At 52.9% G+C, this 16,965-nt stretch overlaps 5 protein-coding genes and 1 non-coding gene across 6 annotated transcripts; 4 read left to right on the top strand and 2 right to left on the bottom strand.

Annotated features, from left to right (window-relative positions):
• Positions 1-324: 324 nt before the first annotated feature.
• Positions 325-2,716, bottom strand: POX_a00101 (DNA replication licensing factor mcm5; the record flags this gene model as incomplete). The annotated part of the gene is made up of 3 exons (XM_050109050.1): positions 325-2,295; positions 2,360-2,486; positions 2,580-2,716. The coding sequence occupies 3 exons, from the start codon at positions 2,714-2,716 to the stop codon at positions 325-327; spliced, it is 2,235 nt and encodes a 744-aa protein (XP_049972818.1).
• A 1,263-nt stretch (positions 2,717-3,979) lies between these two features.
• On the top strand, positions 3,980-7,381 carry POX_a00100 (uncharacterized protein; the record flags this gene model as incomplete). The annotated part of the gene is made up of 3 exons (XM_050109049.1): positions 3,980-4,199; positions 4,265-7,106; positions 7,183-7,381. 3 exons carry the CDS (start codon positions 3,980-3,982, stop codon positions 7,379-7,381), a joined length of 3,261 nt encoding a protein of 1,086 aa, XP_049972817.1.
• A 250-nt stretch (positions 7,382-7,631) lies between these two features.
• Positions 7,632-7,717, top strand: POX_tR035. Its single transcript has one exon. It is a non-coding gene; the product is annotated as a tRNA-Asp (tRNA).
• Positions 7,718-8,171: 454 nt separating this feature from the next.
• POX_a00099 (uncharacterized protein) lies at positions 8,172-8,540 on the bottom strand (the record flags this gene model as incomplete). Its single annotated transcript, XM_050109048.1, has 2 exons — positions 8,172-8,342; positions 8,448-8,540. The coding sequence occupies 2 exons, from the start codon at positions 8,538-8,540 to the stop codon at positions 8,172-8,174; spliced, it is 264 nt and encodes an 87-aa protein (XP_049972816.1).
• Positions 8,541-11,788: 3,248 nt separating this feature from the next.
• Positions 11,789-12,142, top strand: POX_a00098 (uncharacterized protein; the record flags this gene model as incomplete). The annotated part of the gene is made up of 1 exon (XM_050109047.1): positions 11,789-12,142. The coding sequence occupies one exon, from the start codon at positions 11,789-11,791 to the stop codon at positions 12,140-12,142; it is 354 nt and encodes a 117-aa protein (XP_049972815.1).
• Positions 12,143-14,227: 2,085 nt separating this feature from the next.
• Positions 14,228-16,649, top strand: POX_a00097 (Glycogen [starch] synthase; the record flags this gene model as incomplete). The annotated part of the gene is made up of 4 exons (XM_050109046.1): positions 14,228-14,689; positions 14,799-16,161; positions 16,240-16,435; positions 16,523-16,649. The coding sequence occupies 4 exons, from the start codon at positions 14,228-14,230 to the stop codon at positions 16,647-16,649; spliced, it is 2,148 nt and encodes a 715-aa protein (XP_049972814.1).
• Positions 16,650-16,965: the final 316 nt, after the last annotated feature.

Below are 16,965 nucleotides of genomic sequence, written 5' to 3'. Positions count from 1 at the left end.
GTGACAGCTTGTTAACTTCGGCTCCTCCTCCTCCTCCTCCTCATTCAAACACTCAAGTACGACAGGTTTGGAAGCGACCGAGTGATTCGTAAAATTGCATTCGTATCTCTCAAGAGTATTTGCGCCAGAAATATCTAATCCGGAGAAGGTCGCACAACACACACAAGCGCTCCAAACTCCAATGCATCTTGATGCACAACCCGAGGAATCAAAATCAAAACCCGTTGCCCATAGCACATACACGGTATCGAGGGGAAAGAAGAAGAGAGGGAAGAGAAAGAGAGAAATGAAGAATCAACAGAACAAGGAAGAGAATCATCAAGCTCAGGGCCGGTTACGGTAGATCTGCGAGCCGCCGGAACGGATCTGCACCGTCTCCCGCCGCTGCAGGACCACCAGAGCCCGATTGAGCGCTTGCTCAGTGTATCCTTTGCCATCCACAAATTCCCGGCGTAAGGTCGCCAAACTGGTGCTCCAGCCCAGAGGTAGACGTCGCTTGAGCTCGTCCTCAATCTTGGTCGCCTCTTCCATCAATTCCTTGCTTCCTTGGCCCTCGCCTTGAGTGACGGCATCCATGGTGGACGCCAGGAAGAGACGGATCGCCTCGTCGACGTGGGCCTCGGTGGCAATGGGGGAGAGAGAGAGCTTGGCCAAAGATTCCGTGATACGGACAATGGCCTCCAGCTGACGGACGGTGATGGGAATCGAGGAGCGGGTATTAGACTCGAGTTCGGCCCGGTGCACTTGCTTGCGGATGGACACAAAGTGAGAGGAAAGCTTCTCTGCGGCTTCGGGAGACAAACGAGGAGCACATCGACTATAAGTTTGGGCGGGAAATTTGTCAGTATCGAAGATAGACCACACGGGGAGGACAAGAGTTGCAAAAACGTACCTGCGACAATAACTGATGTACCGCTTCATCTGCTCCACGGGAATCTCCGCCTCGACTTGCTCCTCTACACCACGGCCACCCATATGCACGCCCATGACGTGACGGGCAATCCGCTCGTCTCGGCCTCGCTCGTGGTCATCACGAACAATGAAAATCATATCGAAACGCGACAGAATGGTGGTCTGGAAATCAATATTCTCTCCGGGGGTCTTCAGGTCATCGTAACGGCCGAAGATCGGGTTCGCAGCGGCCAGAACTGAGGTTCTGGAGTTGAGAATAGTCGTGATGCCAGCCTTGGCGATGGAAATGGTTTGCTGTTCCATGGCTTCGTGAATCGCCACTCGATCCTCATCGCGCATCTTGTCAAACTCATCAATACAGACCACACCGCCATCGGCCAGAACCATTGCACCACCTTCCAGGTAGAACTCGCGGGTGGTGTGATCTCGCTGAACCGAGGCTGTCAAACCAGCAGCGGAAGAGCCCTTTCCGGAAGTGTAGATCGCAATAGGAGCGGCTTTTTCCACGAACTTCAGTAGCTGAGACTTGGCGGTACCGGGGTCACCCAGCATGAGCACGTTAATATCACCACGAAGCTTCATCCCATCGGGGAGGATCTTTTTCGAGCCGCCCATGAGCAAGCACACGATGGCCTTCTTGATGTCAACGTTCCCATAGATTGATGGGGCAATGCTCCGAGCGAGTGCATCGTACAAATCGGGCCGTCGGCTGAGCTCCAGGAATTCCTGCTCCTCTTCCTCGCTGAAGACGGAATTACCCTTGGCGGTCTGGTCAACGTCGGTGTTGATACCCACAGCACGTAGGTAAGGGTTACGGATCGCCACCGCAGCTTCTTTCTTGCCGCCCTTGGCTTGGTAGATGGAGAAAATTCCCATCACTGTGCAGCGCGAGCCAGGCACTACACGATTGGCCAAGTACCGGTCGGCAGAGATCAGAACATGGCGAGGCAATTCACCGACGGGCACTTGATCAGGGGCTTCCTGAAGCTTGAGAACCTGCTGGTCCACGAATTGACACTTTTCGTGGTGGACAACGTAAGGGTCGAGCGGACATTTTTCGTCGGGCTGATCGCCTGGAACCTTGGCACGACCGCACTGCCGGGGTAGGGACAGGCCAGAGAAGCCACCGTCGACGACGATATTTTCACTGTGATCGCAACTCTTGCAACGAATGTGTACTGTCGTGGCCTTGGAGGAGATTGTGGACGCTCCGATGACAATACCGGGGATGCGAACCAGGTGGGAGACGTTGGTGGCATTCAGATCACGGATGGAAATGTGGGTCGCGGAAGAATGAAGAAGAAGTTGGTGCGATGGCAGAGTGATATCTTGCTGACCGGGGAAGACGATACGCTTTGTACATTCCAGCAGAGCTGCTTCGAACTGTACCAAAGTGAGTAAATGCGTGCCCACGTGCGCAAACAACGAGGAGAAACAGATATCATACCAGTGGAATGATGTCCGCGGGCTCGGACGTAAGCTTGTGTGCCAAGTCCTCGTTATATGAAATTAAGTGGGCGATATCAATATCACAGTAGTAGTTTTTTCCAAGCACATTATGGCGTAATTGATCGCTGTGGTCGACGAGACAGTTAGATTCATGTTGGGCAGGGAGGGGAGAGCAAAACGGCGAGCCTCAGTAGACCACGGGAAAGTGGACTGCGTACCGGTAAATGAATGCGTTATCCAGCTGAAATTGTAAAATAAAGTCTCGTAGTCGAGTCTGTGTGAATGAGCGCGAGTCGTCAACACCGTTGGTGCTGGACTCGAGAACGCTCAATGTGTAGGGGGTGCGTCTATCCATGATGTTTGTGGACGGCGGGGATAGGGAGGGACTGGAAGGGAGAAACTTTTGGTTTGGGTGAAAACACCAACGCGTCGCGTCCAAGACAAAGGCCCTCGGGTCGCGTTAAGTGGTTTTGCCAGGGAATTCAGGCATTTCACCTCAGCTGGTTCAAGGTTGCCTTTTCGGGTAGGAGATTTCCGCTGGAATACTGATTATTCAAACGGTCGTTTGATACTGGTACCTCCTCTTTCGCTCTCAGGATAGCGTGAATAACCATGAAACAGTTTATCATCATACTGAATGTCAAGCGCTTATCCATAAGGCCGCATAGCACTTGAAAAAGATTAAGTTACCATGACATGTTCCTGCCATCTACACACCTACCGTACCTACCAATCAACGAACGCCTGTCCGCAAATTGGAGATCTTCGGCATTGAATAGGAAATATCAGTGGCCCTAGCTACTCAGATGAACCTGCAGGTCTCATGTACATCGCCGCCTTGATCGGTATACCTAGGCATTGAGGCGATGCTTCCATTCAGGCTGTGTCGATTTAGAGCTTTGCTCACATGATTCCGGATGTCTCGAATGGGTACCAATAATAGCATTGGATATATTTTCAACTCTGCATAGGTAGGGTGCAAGAAATTTCCTCCAATTACTAGTACCTGGCGATCTCTCACTGTGTCCTGTCAGTTTGCTCTATAGACAAGAGTGTTAGGTTCTTCATCAACGTATTTATTTCTGGCGTTATCACCACCAATCAAGCCATCGGACGGGCGAACACTGGATTGAGCTGATCAAGCTTAGCTCGGCAGGCCACATATTCCCAGAACACCGATAGGTCACTGCCAGTATATGAGGTAGAAGGTGTAGTCTTCAATAAATCCGAATTTTTGACACTCAGCTTCATTACAGTATCTGATGTCGTTTTTAGATGGGGATTAGCTGGGACACACGGATTGACTGGCTGAAGAGCGGTGAGCCGTGGATACACCGGCAGAATCATATGTCTGACGAAAGCGCCCATAGTCCGCCAGCCCGCCATAAACAAAGCCACCTTACCACTTTCTTAGTGCTGCTTAACCTTGGCGGTCTCCATGAGCAGCATCCTGGACTTCGTATAGGCAATTGGCTCACTGAATGAGAGCAACCTGTGGTGAATCAGCTCCCCTCTGCCGGCATTCGGAGATCGCCCGTGTCATGATCAGATAACCTCCGAGCTTCCCCAACGATCGACCCCGGGCGTTTGTCGCACCCGCCTGTCGGACGAGGACAGTATGGCACCCACCAGTCCGCGCAAATCCATTGACAGTCTAGCCTCTGTCGCCTCGACACCATCTCTATCACAATTCTCTCTATCGCAGCTGGAATCTCCACGCGCAGCCCCGCAGAGATACCCCCTGAGGAGGGGATCGACAGCAAGCTCAGTCGTGAGTATTGGAGGGATTTTAGATACTTCCCAAAATTATGGCTCTATCGCAGAGTCTGACCAGAATGGTATGTATCAGCGTGATTTGGGACATCATTTCTTCGAACCCTCGGCTCACTCATTCTGTCCCCAGCGATATCTACGTTACTCCAACCCCCGATAGTCCGTACTGGCTTGACGCCGCACACAGCCGTATCTACCACTGGTTACAAAGCTCCGTCCTCTCGCGACATCCCGCCCGTGACTCTGACAAACATCCCACACGTTGACGCGAAAGCATTCCAACCATATCTGTCACAAGTCGGCTCTCTATACGATGTATTCCAGCAGTCGAAAGAGGGGGCTGCTGAAGATGCCGCGGCACCATCGGGCGTAAAATCCCCAAGAATGGATGAAATGGATACCCTTAAGCCTTGGAGCCCAGAGCGCAGACCCTCAGCTATATCTCTCAACTCGCGACCGACGTCTCCCCAGGATACCCGTGGTCGTCGTCCTTCCGCTGCTCGGGGTCGCGGGCCAACAGTGACACCCTTGTCCACAATTCCCCCGGTCTACTTTGAGGAGGATTTCCATCTCGAAAACCCTCGGACTTTCGACATCATATCGGAAAAATCCGAGGTTGTCAGACCGCCACGACCACCGAACAAGGATAACACGCAAGCCAATGGAGGGGCACCAGAGCCCGCTCCTTCGGGCCGAAAAGCTCTGGCCACAAACGCAATTCTGCAAGAGAAGCTCTCATGGTATATGGACACTGTCGAGATCCATCTCATCTCTTCAATATCTACGGCATCGAAATCATTTTTCACCGCCTTGGGATCGCTTCGAGAACTGCATGCGGAGGCGGCAGACTCGGTGAAGAGAATCCAGGTTCTTCGTAAAGATCTGCAGAAGATAGACAAGGAGATGGCATTGGGTGGCTTAAAAGTGGTCAATTTACGGCGGCGGAGAGAAAATGTCCGAATGCTGGCAGCTGCTGTGGCCCAACTGCGCGAAGTCGTGGAATCAGTCTCTCGGTGCGAGGAATTGGTGGAGCAAGGAGAGATTGAGAATGCATCGGTTGAGTTGGAACAGGTGGAGAAGATGATGGCTGGCGAGAAGGTTTCTAACCAGACCGGTGATGGTAAGGAACACAATCTACCAGAGAGGACTATTGATCTGAGGGGGTTGAAAGCTCTTGATGGGGCTTCCGAAGACCTCGCCATGCTGCGGCAGCGCATTGGCATGGGATATGAGACGAGATTTTTGAACGATCTCCTGGGGGATTTGAGACAACATGTCGGAAATGTCGCATCCAATGCAACATTGCAGCGATGGGGAGCCTCTTTTCAACGGCAGCGTGGAAGCCAGCGTGCAATCTCGACGACATCCCCTGCTTACATGAATATCGACAGCGCGCTGCGGTCCAGCCTGAACACACAGCTCATGGGTCTCGCGCGGGCTCATTACACAACTGCCGCGGCCACGTCGTTCAAGATGGCTGTCTTACGAGAGATGAAAGCTCTGATTCGAAAACATTTACCGAGTTCGAGCGACGATGACAATGAATCTATGGTCTCAGTATCCACTCATAACGACCGACAGCGCACGCAACAAGAAAAGTCATCAGTCCTCGCACGCAATCTGCGTGCTCTTGACCCAGAAGACGCTTACGTCATGCTTGTCGGCGTTTACACCGGCATCAGTGAATGTCTCCGCCGGCTGAGCACCCAGGTCAAGATTTTGTTAGATCTTGCGAGCGGTCTCGGAAGCTCCCCAACGGCCGGTATACGATCACCCACCCAGAGTCCGCGGCCGCAGGAATCGTCGACCGACCGAGAGCCCTCAGCCTCAGCTATGGCACAAGATGAGATTCTGCAAGTGCTAGACATGTCTAGCCTACTCGGCCAAGCAGTCGATATCGCACAGTCCCAAATCACCAAAGTTTTGAAAGTTCGCTCTGAGCAAACGTCTCTCCTACCAAAAGAGGAATTCTTAAAGTATTTCACACTCAATCGTCTCTTTGCTGACGAGTGCGAGGCTATCTCAGGCCGGGGTGGCGCAGCGTTGAAGACGATTGTGGGGAATCAAATCCGTGAATTTATCACGCGCTTTAGCGAAACTCAACGCCAGAACATTGTGAAGGTCATGGACTCTGATCGCTGGGATGCACGCGATTTTGGGGATGCCGAGGTGGCTGTGCTCACACGCATTGTTCATGCAAGCACCGAGGATGTCGAGTCATGGACAGAAGCTTCCAAGATCTGGTCCACCGATAGTGCGAAGGAAGAGAAGATGACTGGGGAGAACGGGGGCGATGCCAATGGGGCTCCCAAGGACAAGACTCGCAGCGCAGTGCTTGATGAGCAAAAATACATCTTACCTGACTCAGCTGTGGCCATTATGCGTAGCATTGAGGAGTACGAATATTTGATGGCAAATATTCCCAGCATGATTCAGGACATTGCCCCGCAGTTGCTTGAAGTTTTGAAGCTTTTCAATTCACGTTCTTCGCAGTTGATCCTTGGCGCAGGTGCCACGCGAAGCGCGGGGCTGAAGAATATTACGACCAAGCATTTGGCCCTTTCCTCGCAGGCCTTGAGCTTTGTGATTGCTCTCGTTCCCTACGTTCGGGAATTCGTGCGACGGCATGGCCAGGCAAACCAGATCATGGCCGACTTTGACAAGGTCAAGCGACTGTGTCAGGAACACCAGTCGGGAATTCACGAAAAACTGGTTGACATCATGACCTCACGATCATCGGTCCACGTTGCAGCAATGAAGAAGATCGATTGGGACAACGATACCTCCACTGGGGTTCATCCGTATATGGAGACCCTTGCCAAAGAAACCGGTACCCTTCATCGGGTCCTGAGCAAGCATCTCCCTGATATGAGCGTGAATATGATCATGATCCCTGTCTTCAACAACTATCGTGATCAGTGGACGAGAGCTTTTGAGGAAGCCAAGGTGGGAACGGAAGAGGGTAAGACGAGGTAAGATTTTACTTTCCGTATTCTCTCAAATTGGCCCGTCCCGAGTGTGCCAGAAGGGTGCTAACATCGGTCATAGGATGCACGCTGACATTACTCACCTTCAATCCAAACTGGCGAAGATCGAGGGCGCAGGCTCGTTGGGCGACAAGTTACTTGGAATCGTGAATGCGAAGCAAGTGGCTCGGGTGATTCCCAAGACGGATGTCACTGAGAAGACAGAGGCTACGAGTGAGAAGCAAACTTCCGACCAGGGGGCTGATTCCTCCAACTCTTGATTCCTTGCCTATGACCTTGAATGTTTATATGGAGGAATGGCCTTATCGAGCTCCATTCTTGATGTACATAGTATAATTCTAGATGACACCACCTTGGTTCCAAGAGACCCCTGTGCAATTAATGCAGTGAAGCGACTCGGAGAGGAGAACACGACGGGCTATGGGCTTGATTAGGTCCGTTCGATTCACGAAAAGTAATCTGGCAAAATTTCTTTATGTTGCTATAAATCACTCCTCACTCATCCAATCATCTTCCTTGGTCTAGTGGTCATGATTTCCGCTTGTCATTAACACCGATAAGCGCGGGAGACCGGGGTTCGATTCCCCGAGGGAGAGTTTCTTTTTGCACCTCTTCATGCAAGAGGGAGGGTCTCAACCTGCGTAGTCCATTGCTTGCTACAGCACCCGCACTCTGGGCATTCTTCATGTTTGTTTTGTCTTTCCTGGTCCCTACTGAAATTTTTCCACTTAAAATCAGGTGCAATCCTTTCCCTACTCTACTAATCTTCCGAGGTCTTAACACGAGAGAGGGATTTTCCCTTTTGTATAAATCTTAATTTCTTTATTATTGAAAATCGTACAAACACGTAGACTTCGTGGCGTGTCAAGTCCATCAAAACTCCAATTCCACGACAAATCATATCATGCATCCCGAATAACGCGGACGCAAAAAAAAATATTCGTGAGATGACAAGGATAGGCCTGAAGTATCCTTGATTCGATCATCATTGGGGAAAATCGATTACTTCATGTGCAGAAACGTTCGTCAGTGTAAAAGTAACCAGCACCTTTACACACCGGGCTGAGCACCCTGGCCCTTGTTCTCGCCGAGGGTCTTGGGCTCGTGTCCGCCCTTGCCGCTGTTGTTGCCGGAGCCGGCCAGACCAGGGAAGACATCGCGCTGAGAGCCGGTCTCTTCGGGCATGTCGGCGACCTTCTTGGTGCGGTCGAGGGGGGCGTCCTGTCCAGAGATATGGTGTCAGTGTGTCATATTATAGCATTGTCAAGGAGATTGACGGAATTTGTATTTTGAACGAGCAGAGGGGGGGGGAATGAATCCACGTACAGTGGCACCAGTGCCATGAGCCTGGGTGGTGCCCGCGTCGACGGGGTTGTCGCTCTGGGGAACACCGTTGTCGTATTCAGCGCCGCGAACCATTTTGAGAGATTTTTGAAGTGGTGAGAGCTTGAAAAGCGGGACGGAAGGTTGGAACTGAATTTAGTGATGGAGTTGATGTTAGTTGGTGTCCCTTCCGAGAGATCAGTCCCGTATCGCGGAGATGATGGATCGTCGTACCTAGTGTTGATGGGAGAGTGGTGGATTGATGATGAATAGATGGAAATCTTCTTGCTGTCTAACTGCTTTGAAAGGTTGTGCGGTGATCACATGTTATATAGGGCTCGTCGCGTCTGTTTTCTGCCAACGTCCGCTATGAGTGACAGCATGATGAGGTCATTTCCCCACACCCATACTGAATGACTTCATGTCTGAGCCGGAAACTCGTGTCGCGGCTTGCTATCGATCCGAGACCGGGCAGGGACCCGCCGAGCCACTAGTGTCATCGACTCGTTCTTGTCGGACCTTTCTATCGCGTTAGGGCTCTCTGGAATCTAACAGAACCGTCGGTTGATGCCAACATCACCGGTGGGCCCTTGGGCTCGTGGCCAGGATTGACAACAAATTTATACAAGCCACATGCAAACATTTCAGTCGTAGCCAAGTATCCATGTCAAATGATCATCGGTGGAATGGCCAAGTGAGGGAGCCGGTAAAATCGAATTGCTCTTCTATTCAGGATGTTGCTACCGATGGATGGAGAACAAGTCAATGTTTCCTTCCCCCCCCCCCCCCCCCCCCCCCCCCTTTTCTTTTTGTGATGGCTAGGTCGTGCTCTGGGCAGAAGCTCCTTGCCGCTAGAGGGCCTGGGAATTCATTGAGTTGGGAGTTTGGGAGCCTGTATTCTGGATCTCAAGTAGACTCATTCTCCTCCACCGGGGTAAGGTGGTTGAATAATCTAGGCCGCTACCGGCGTCTACGAGTTGAGTTCCTAATTGAAGTAGGACAAATGGACAGCTTAATTGAGAGTCATTGATCCATCAATCCATTGTGCCATGCCTCCTCCGTCCAATCATTCCCATGGAAGATTCCCGTCGGCAAAGGGAGAATCTGATCGGAAATAGATACTGGGAATTCGGGGAGGTTGACCGAGCCGGAATCTCTCAGGTGAATGTGCACGCGAGTCATCACAACATGATGGGGCCGCGGTGCTTGTCATCTTTCGAGTTTCAGCCGTCCGATGGTCGCCTGGCGCCAACTGCAGGAACAATTGCTTGGGGGGGGGGGGGGGTAAATTCCTGGATGGGAATGCGGAATCTGATTTATGATGTGAGCGGGATAAGAGAGCGCAGACTAGAGGGGGATCGGAAGAAGGGCTCCGTGATACGCTTTCAGGAAGCCAAAGCTCATATGTATCTGGCCTGGAGTAAGTGCTTCCGTCATGCCAGGAACGCGGCCATTCTAGCTCCTGTTCCTGAGCTGTACGAGTCTCCGAGTCCAGTTCTGTCAAACCACCTTCTGCGGGGTCTTTGGAAAGCGGATGCATGTGACCATCATGAATTAGATTCTTGGAAATATTTCGCAGTCGGTCCAGTGACTGCTGAGTAGAGGCTGAGTAGGTCCCCTCATACGGATCGTGATCTCCCAGAGCGATCGTTGAAGGCAGATCTGGATTGGTCACGCGCAGCTTTGGCAGTGGATTGATCTGAGAGAGATCCTCACAGGACTTGTTCTCCCTCCGTAGACGTGTCAGCTTGTCATCTGGTAAGCAAGATATGGAGTCCGTATTGAGAGCCAAGGCTGGGCAAGGGGCAAGCGAATCTGGCCCTGATTTCAACCGTGGCTCTTGTTCAGACTCCAGTACTCGAGAGTCACGCGTGACCGGCAGCTTCAAAAATACCATTAGGGACGGTCGACGGCGACACTTCCCGCAATGTGTTAGTCTTTGGCTGCTTCGCCGGATTCCCTTGCCAAATCTAGAAATCTGTCTTTTCGATGCTTGTCCAGCCTGATGCAATAATTGTGATGCCGGATTCGCATAGACATGATATTCAACCCGCGTGTCGCGCATGGGGACCGCCAGAACGCTCGTGTAGCCTAGCAGAGTCGGCAAACAAGTGATGAGCAAGTCTGGGTACGAACATTCTCATCTCTCCGCTGGAAGGCTAGAGTTTTTAATACTTTCCCCCTGCTTCTCTACTGGACCATTTACCGCTTCGGGAGGCTCTTTGGAGTGGTCTCTTTCACCTGGACTCATCCACTTGTGGCCGGGGTAGTGGACTGGGACCTGCCGCATCGGTCTTGTGTCAGTCCTGCCGGCCGTCAAAGGCCAGGCGCCGATACTGAGACTTCCCGCGGGACCGGCAAGCCGAGTTGGAATGTTCAGCTATGCTGCAAGGGGAGAGCCAATCGGCTTGTGTCCCCCTGAAGAGGAAGATACGGTATCTCTTTTTCGGGGTTGGATTTTATTTGATTTACATTTACATATATACATATATTTTTTTCCATGGCATGCCCGTCTCGATTTTTCCAGGTGGATCCCCCAGTCAGTCAAGGTTGCTTGACTGATGGAGTCTCGATCCTTTCCGATCCAATGAGCCTGAGGTTCTGTTCACAGTGAAGTTGCCCAAAAAGGTAGAATGTGTGGTGAGTTCGATCTCATCGCTCGCTGTGGGGGCAACTCACTAGCGTCGGTTCTGCGGAGAAAATGATGCCTGATCAAGGTGTTTTGTGATTTGAATTGTGTTAGCGTACAATGCTGCGACAACATCGATAATCACCCTAGATTGTGAAAGTAAATATGTAAGGTAGCTCGGGAGGGAGGGAGGGTGCGTTGTTCTAGCCGGGTGGAATATATCCGTAGTATCTCCACTCGGAAGGGATTGAATTGAGCAAAGTAGCCCCGAATTGCTACACACTGCTCGGTACGCGGATAAGGAGAGAACACCAGGTGAGCAACACGGGGACCGGGTACCTTGGCTATGGAGGCACTGTCCTCCAATGTCCCAAGGCATCGAATGGCTACAGATGTGTCATCGGGCCCTTTTCGATTCTGGTACCCAGGTCGCATGTTCCGATCCGTGTACCCTCGCCTCATGCACAGCGCCGGGGTCATGTTACGTGTAAAGTGGCCAGCACAGTCAGCATATCACTATATCCTGTCTTAGGTCCTGATTTGCGCTTGCCAGGCACCTGGATGAATATCAGCAACATTTACTGAGCGACAGCGAGGCCGTGGTCCAGCCATTGATGCAGGAAAAGGAATCCAGGCCGATCCAGGACTGGTCACTGGAAGCCACCGCCGCTACCGTCCACCCAGTCAGGCGCTCCGGGACTGATATTACATAATCATGGGCGGACCCGTCCACCTGGCGGGGGATCTCGACTCATGGATCCACTTCCCTTTGCACAGTAATGACATCATCGCTGCCAGCTTTCCCCAGACGCAATCCCGGAAGAACGCCCATTGGGACATGTCCACTCCAATCGAACGCGATCACGACTCAGCAACTGACATCCGGCAACGCAACCAGGCAAGCTTGGGTGGCGTCCATGCGGATGCAGCCATCAAATTGTGCATGAAGACGGTGACCAGTAGCATTAGGGCACTTCAACGATCGACCATCATCTGCGCATTGTTCAAGCGCGGGGCCGAAAGTTTCCAATGGTCGGAGAAAAGCGCCTCTCCATGCTCAACGTGCTGAACTTTTGGCATCCTGACCTGGAGCGTCCATCGCGTGTCGGCTGGGTATCTTCCCAACCTTCTCAACCTTCCCTTTTCTGTTTACTCCCCCCTTCTTCCTTCTTCGTTGGTAGAATGGGGCCACTCCAAGTAAGGAGCTTCCACTGGGAGCCGGAGGGCACTAAAAGGTTCGGTCGGGGTGCCAGCTTCAATGGAAGGAAAAGTAATCCACGGACCACACCTACCAAGATACGCAGAATCTGTTAGCGTGCCCCAAAAAAGGAAATTGGGTACATGCGTCCAAAATGAGAGTCTGACGAGACTTTCTCCCCCCCCCCCCCCCCCCCCTGAAGCGATCGGTATTCTTTTGTGAAAAAAAAAGCGAGAAAAAAATGAACATCGATGTCGCCCGGACAGCCGTTGACCGAAGGCTGATTCTGGTCATGAATAGCCTCAGATTGCCCGGACGTTCCGTCGAGCGACAGATGCATGAAAAAGTGAAGGCAAAGGCGCCTGGAGCAAATAGGACGGACGGCCAAGGGAATTAGGCCCGTGGGGGTTGCCCTCGCAAGCTGCAGCCCGTCGTGCCGGTCAGGTCTGCTCGACCCAGGCGAGAGCCAAATGGACCCCAAATCGGGAACCCGTCCAAGGGCAAATTCGAAAGCACAGGCCGCTCCATGTTTCATGCCGCCGTTGATCAGGGCTCCAAATCTTCCACCAGGTTCTCAGTACTTTGCTGAAAGGGATTTCCATTTTCGAACATCTCGATGCTCGATACTGAAGAGCCCTTCTGAGCTGGTGACAATTATTCGTGCCCTGTCCCGCCCAGCCATCATAGTCCGCAGTCTCACAGATTATTCACAGAATGGGTTTTGGATCTTCGGACCGTCGTGGGCGGTTCTCAGGATGTCGTACGCACAAGACGCAGTACCACATGTATCAGGTACCTTGGCTGGGAGGTCACACCTTGTACCGGTGCAAAAAGTCCGTCCGCTTGGTCCAATATTTCCCGACTGAGCCACTCGGCCTTCATCACTTCCAATTCTCGAATCGCCTGTCGTCTGGACCATTCGGATACAGAGCGCAGTTGTATTGCACCTGCATCGCTCGTCACTTCGTAGTAGTTTGATTCGCGTCTCTCCCGTCGTGTGCACCCGCCTCTTTTTTAATCTCTTGTTTCCTTTTTTTTTTTTAAATTTTTTTTTTACCCAGGGTAAATCTAACTTTTTTTGGGAGGAATTGATTTTTCCCTTTTCCTCCCGGGCGTTGCCATCCTCCCCAGGCCCGCCCTGAGAAAAACTTGGTCCTGTACCTGTGTCCGGAACTTGTTAAGCTTGAATTTTTTTTCTGCCACTCGTTGTCTTAATTGACCTCCTTTAAATCGGCGCCTCCGTCGAGAGATTGACATTTTTCCTCTTTTCCTTGTTCCCCCCCCATCTCTCAGCCCCCTCTCCACTGCCCTCCTCAGTGCTGCAGTTCCTGTCATCCTTTGAAATCCACGGGCCGAGCGAGCATTCACTGCACGCTTCACCGAGATCTAGTCTTGTCCTACTCCGCTTTGGACCCTCTCCAGCCACCCATGGGGTAAAGGCCCCTCCGCAGAAACCAAACTCCAGAGTGCTCCAAAAAGCATCCCCCAAGACAGACCAGGAAACGCCAGGCGTCCGAGGACCAACCACATTCCATCTACGCTCTTTGCTTTTCATTGCCTGCCCTGCTCCTTCGGCCCAGAACCAGCACACGCAGACCCGACCAAGGCTAGCCGTCGCAACAAGATCCCGAGACTCCCCCGCACAGGCCATCCAGACCGAGTCCGGAGCTCCATTCCCCGTGCGTCCACCAGAGAGCTTCAGTCCACCCGGCTGGAACACCGCAACGGTTCGCCGCTGCGCTCAGACTACTTTGTCGGACTGCTCCTCTTCTTCTTCCACTCCCCCACCTCCTCCCTCTCCTCTTCCCTCAGTGACTCTGATTCTCTCTTCTCTCTCGCCTACTTTCTTGCAATCAATTGCTCTGATCGTTTTGGAACCCCCTTCTCTTCCTCTTGCTTTTCATTCCCATCGGTGATTTACAGAGCCCTTCCTCCCCCCCCGAGCTTTCTTCCACCATGGCGGACGAAAGTGGAAGTGAGCCCATCAAGCGTGATGTGCGCAACCACGTGCTCTTCGAGATTGCGACCGAAGTGGCGAACCGAGTGGGTGGTATCTATTCGGTGCTCAAATCAAAAGCACCGGTCACCACCGCCGAGTATGGGGAGCGCTACACTTTGATCGGCCCGCTGAACAAATCGTCGGCGGCCGTCGAGGTCGAAGAATTGACCCCCGCATGCCCCGCCATGCGCGAGACGATCAAGTCGATGCAGGAGCGAGGTGTGGAGATCGTGTATGGTCGATGGCTGATCGAGGGTGCCCCCCGTGTCCTGCTGATCAACACTGGCACCGGCTACCGCTGGCTGGATGAGTGGAAGGGTGATCTGTGGAACACCTCCGGGATCCCTTCTCCCTCGGCCGATAATGAGACTAACGAGGCCATTGTGTTTGGTTACCTGGTAGCCTGGTTCTTGGGCGAGGTAAGTCGTCCTATTCTGCACAAATCCGGAGAAGCGTGCCTGCCCACTTCCCGCCCATCCCGACAAACAGCGAGCAGCACACTGACCCGTTATGTTTCCATCTGTTTAGTACATTGCTCACGAGCGCCGTCGCGCCGTGGTGGCCCATTTCCATGAATGGCTCGCTGGTGTTGCCCTTCCCCTGACCAAGAAGCGACACATGGATTTGACCACCATTTTCACCACTCACGCTACTCTGCTCGGTCGCTACCTCTGCGCCGGATCCGTGGACTTTTACAACAACCTCCAGTTCTTTGACGTGGACGCCGAGGCAGGAAAGCGGGGTATCTACCACCGCTACTGCATTGAGCGCGCGGCTGCTCACAGCGCGGACGTCTTCACCACCGTCTCTCACATTACCGCCTTTGAGAGTGAGCATCTGCTGAAACGCAAGCCGGATGGGGTCTTGCCCAACGGTCTCAACGTCAAGAAGTTCTCGGCCATGCACGAGTTCCAGAATCTGCACTCGCAGGCCAAGGAGAAGATCAATGACTTTGTCCGCGGACACTTCTACGGCCACAATGACTTTGACTTGAACAACACCCTCTACCTCTTCACTGCTGGTCGGTATGAGTTCCGCAATAAGGGTGTCGACATGTTCATCGAGGGACTGGCGCGCCTGAACCACCGTCTCAAGGCGAGTGGCTCGACCACCACGGTCGTCGCGTTCATCATCATGCCCGCACAGACCTCCTCTCTCACGGTCGAGTCCCTCAAGGGCCAGGCGGTGGTCAAGTCCCTGCGCGACACGATCGAGAACATTGAGAAGGGCATCGGCAAGCGCATGTATGAGCGCTGCCTTGAATGGAAGGAAGGTGACAACATGCCGGACGAGAAGGACCTGATCACCAGCCAGGATCGGGTTCTCTTGCGCCGTCGCCTGTTCGCCATGAAGCGTCACGGTCTTCCCCCCATTGTCACGCACAACATGGTCAATGACTCCGAAGACCCCATCCTGAACCAGCTACGCCGCGTGGAGCTGTTCAACAACTCGTCGGATCGGGTCAAGATTGTCTTCCATCCCGAATTCCTCAACTCCTCCAACCCAGTGCTTCCCCTGGACTACGACGACTTCGTCCGTGGTACCCACCTGGGTGTGTTCCCCTCCTACTACGAGCCCTGGGGTTACACTCCTGCCGAGTGCACCGTGATGGGTGTTCCCAGTATCACGACCAACTTGTCTGGATTCGGGTGCTACATGGAGGAGTTGATCGAGAATTCCTCCGATTACGGCATCTACATCGTGGATCGTCGCGCCAAGGGGGTCGACGACTCGGTGAACCAATTGACCGATTTCATGTACCAATTCACTCTGAAGAGCCGTCGGCAGCGCATCAACCAGAGGAACCGTACCGAGCGTCTGAGTGACCTCCTGGACTGGAAGCGTATGGGCTTGGAATACGTCAAGGCTCGCCAGCTGGCCTTGCGACGAGGTAAGTGCTTTGAACCCACTCAGAGGCCCTTTCCATGCGAAATTCGGATCTAACCCTTGATTTTTTGTTTCTCCTTAGCTTATCCTTCCTCGTTCGATGGTGCGGAAGACTACTTCGACATGATCGGTGGGACTGATCAGAAGGTCTCGCGCCCCTTGTCGGTGCCAGGGTCCCCTCGGGATCGATCCGGGATGATGACCCCCGGTGACTTTGCCTCGCTGCAAGAAGGCCGTGAGGGACTGAGTACGGAGGACTACATTGCGTGGAAGTTGCCGTAAGTGTTCCTTCCCCCCCCTCCCCTCTCTTCTCGTCATTAGCTACATATTTCGAGCCTGCATACTGATCTTCTCGTGTATCACAGTGAGGAGGAGGAGCCCGATGACCACTTTTACCCGCTTACTCTGCGCCAGCGCAAGCCCAGTGATCGACCTCAGTCTCCGCTGGACCGCATCTCCGTCAATGGAGGACGCGAAAGTCCCAAGGAGTAGAGGTGCACTGGCTCGCGGTTCAATTGCCGTACAGCCTGCGCGCCAATTAACCCGGAATTTCCCCCCCCACCATCTCTTTATTCCCCACCGCGTTGACGAACGATGACTTCACCGGTTCTCATTGTCTGTGGAAACCCCTTGTCTTTTTATCATTATCTCTCTCTCTCTCTCTCTCTCTCTTGTGGGGTTGTCGCTGCTCAGTCTGGAGTGCTTTTCTCTGTACTCCGCAACTGAGCGTGAAGACGATCTTTCTTTTCCTGCCATGTTGAGGGGCCACACTGGACGCCGATCCCTGTCTGTTCGACCTCGAAGCCCT

Source organism: Penicillium oxalicum, chromosome I (assembly GCF_001723175.1).
Source record: "Penicillium oxalicum strain HP7-1 chromosome I, whole genome shotgun sequence".
NCBI classification, from domain to species: domain Eukaryota; kingdom Fungi; phylum Ascomycota; class Eurotiomycetes; order Eurotiales; family Aspergillaceae; genus Penicillium; species Penicillium oxalicum.
Note: the sequence above shows the minus strand (reverse complement) of the source record. Positions and strands in the feature narration are given on the sequence as shown.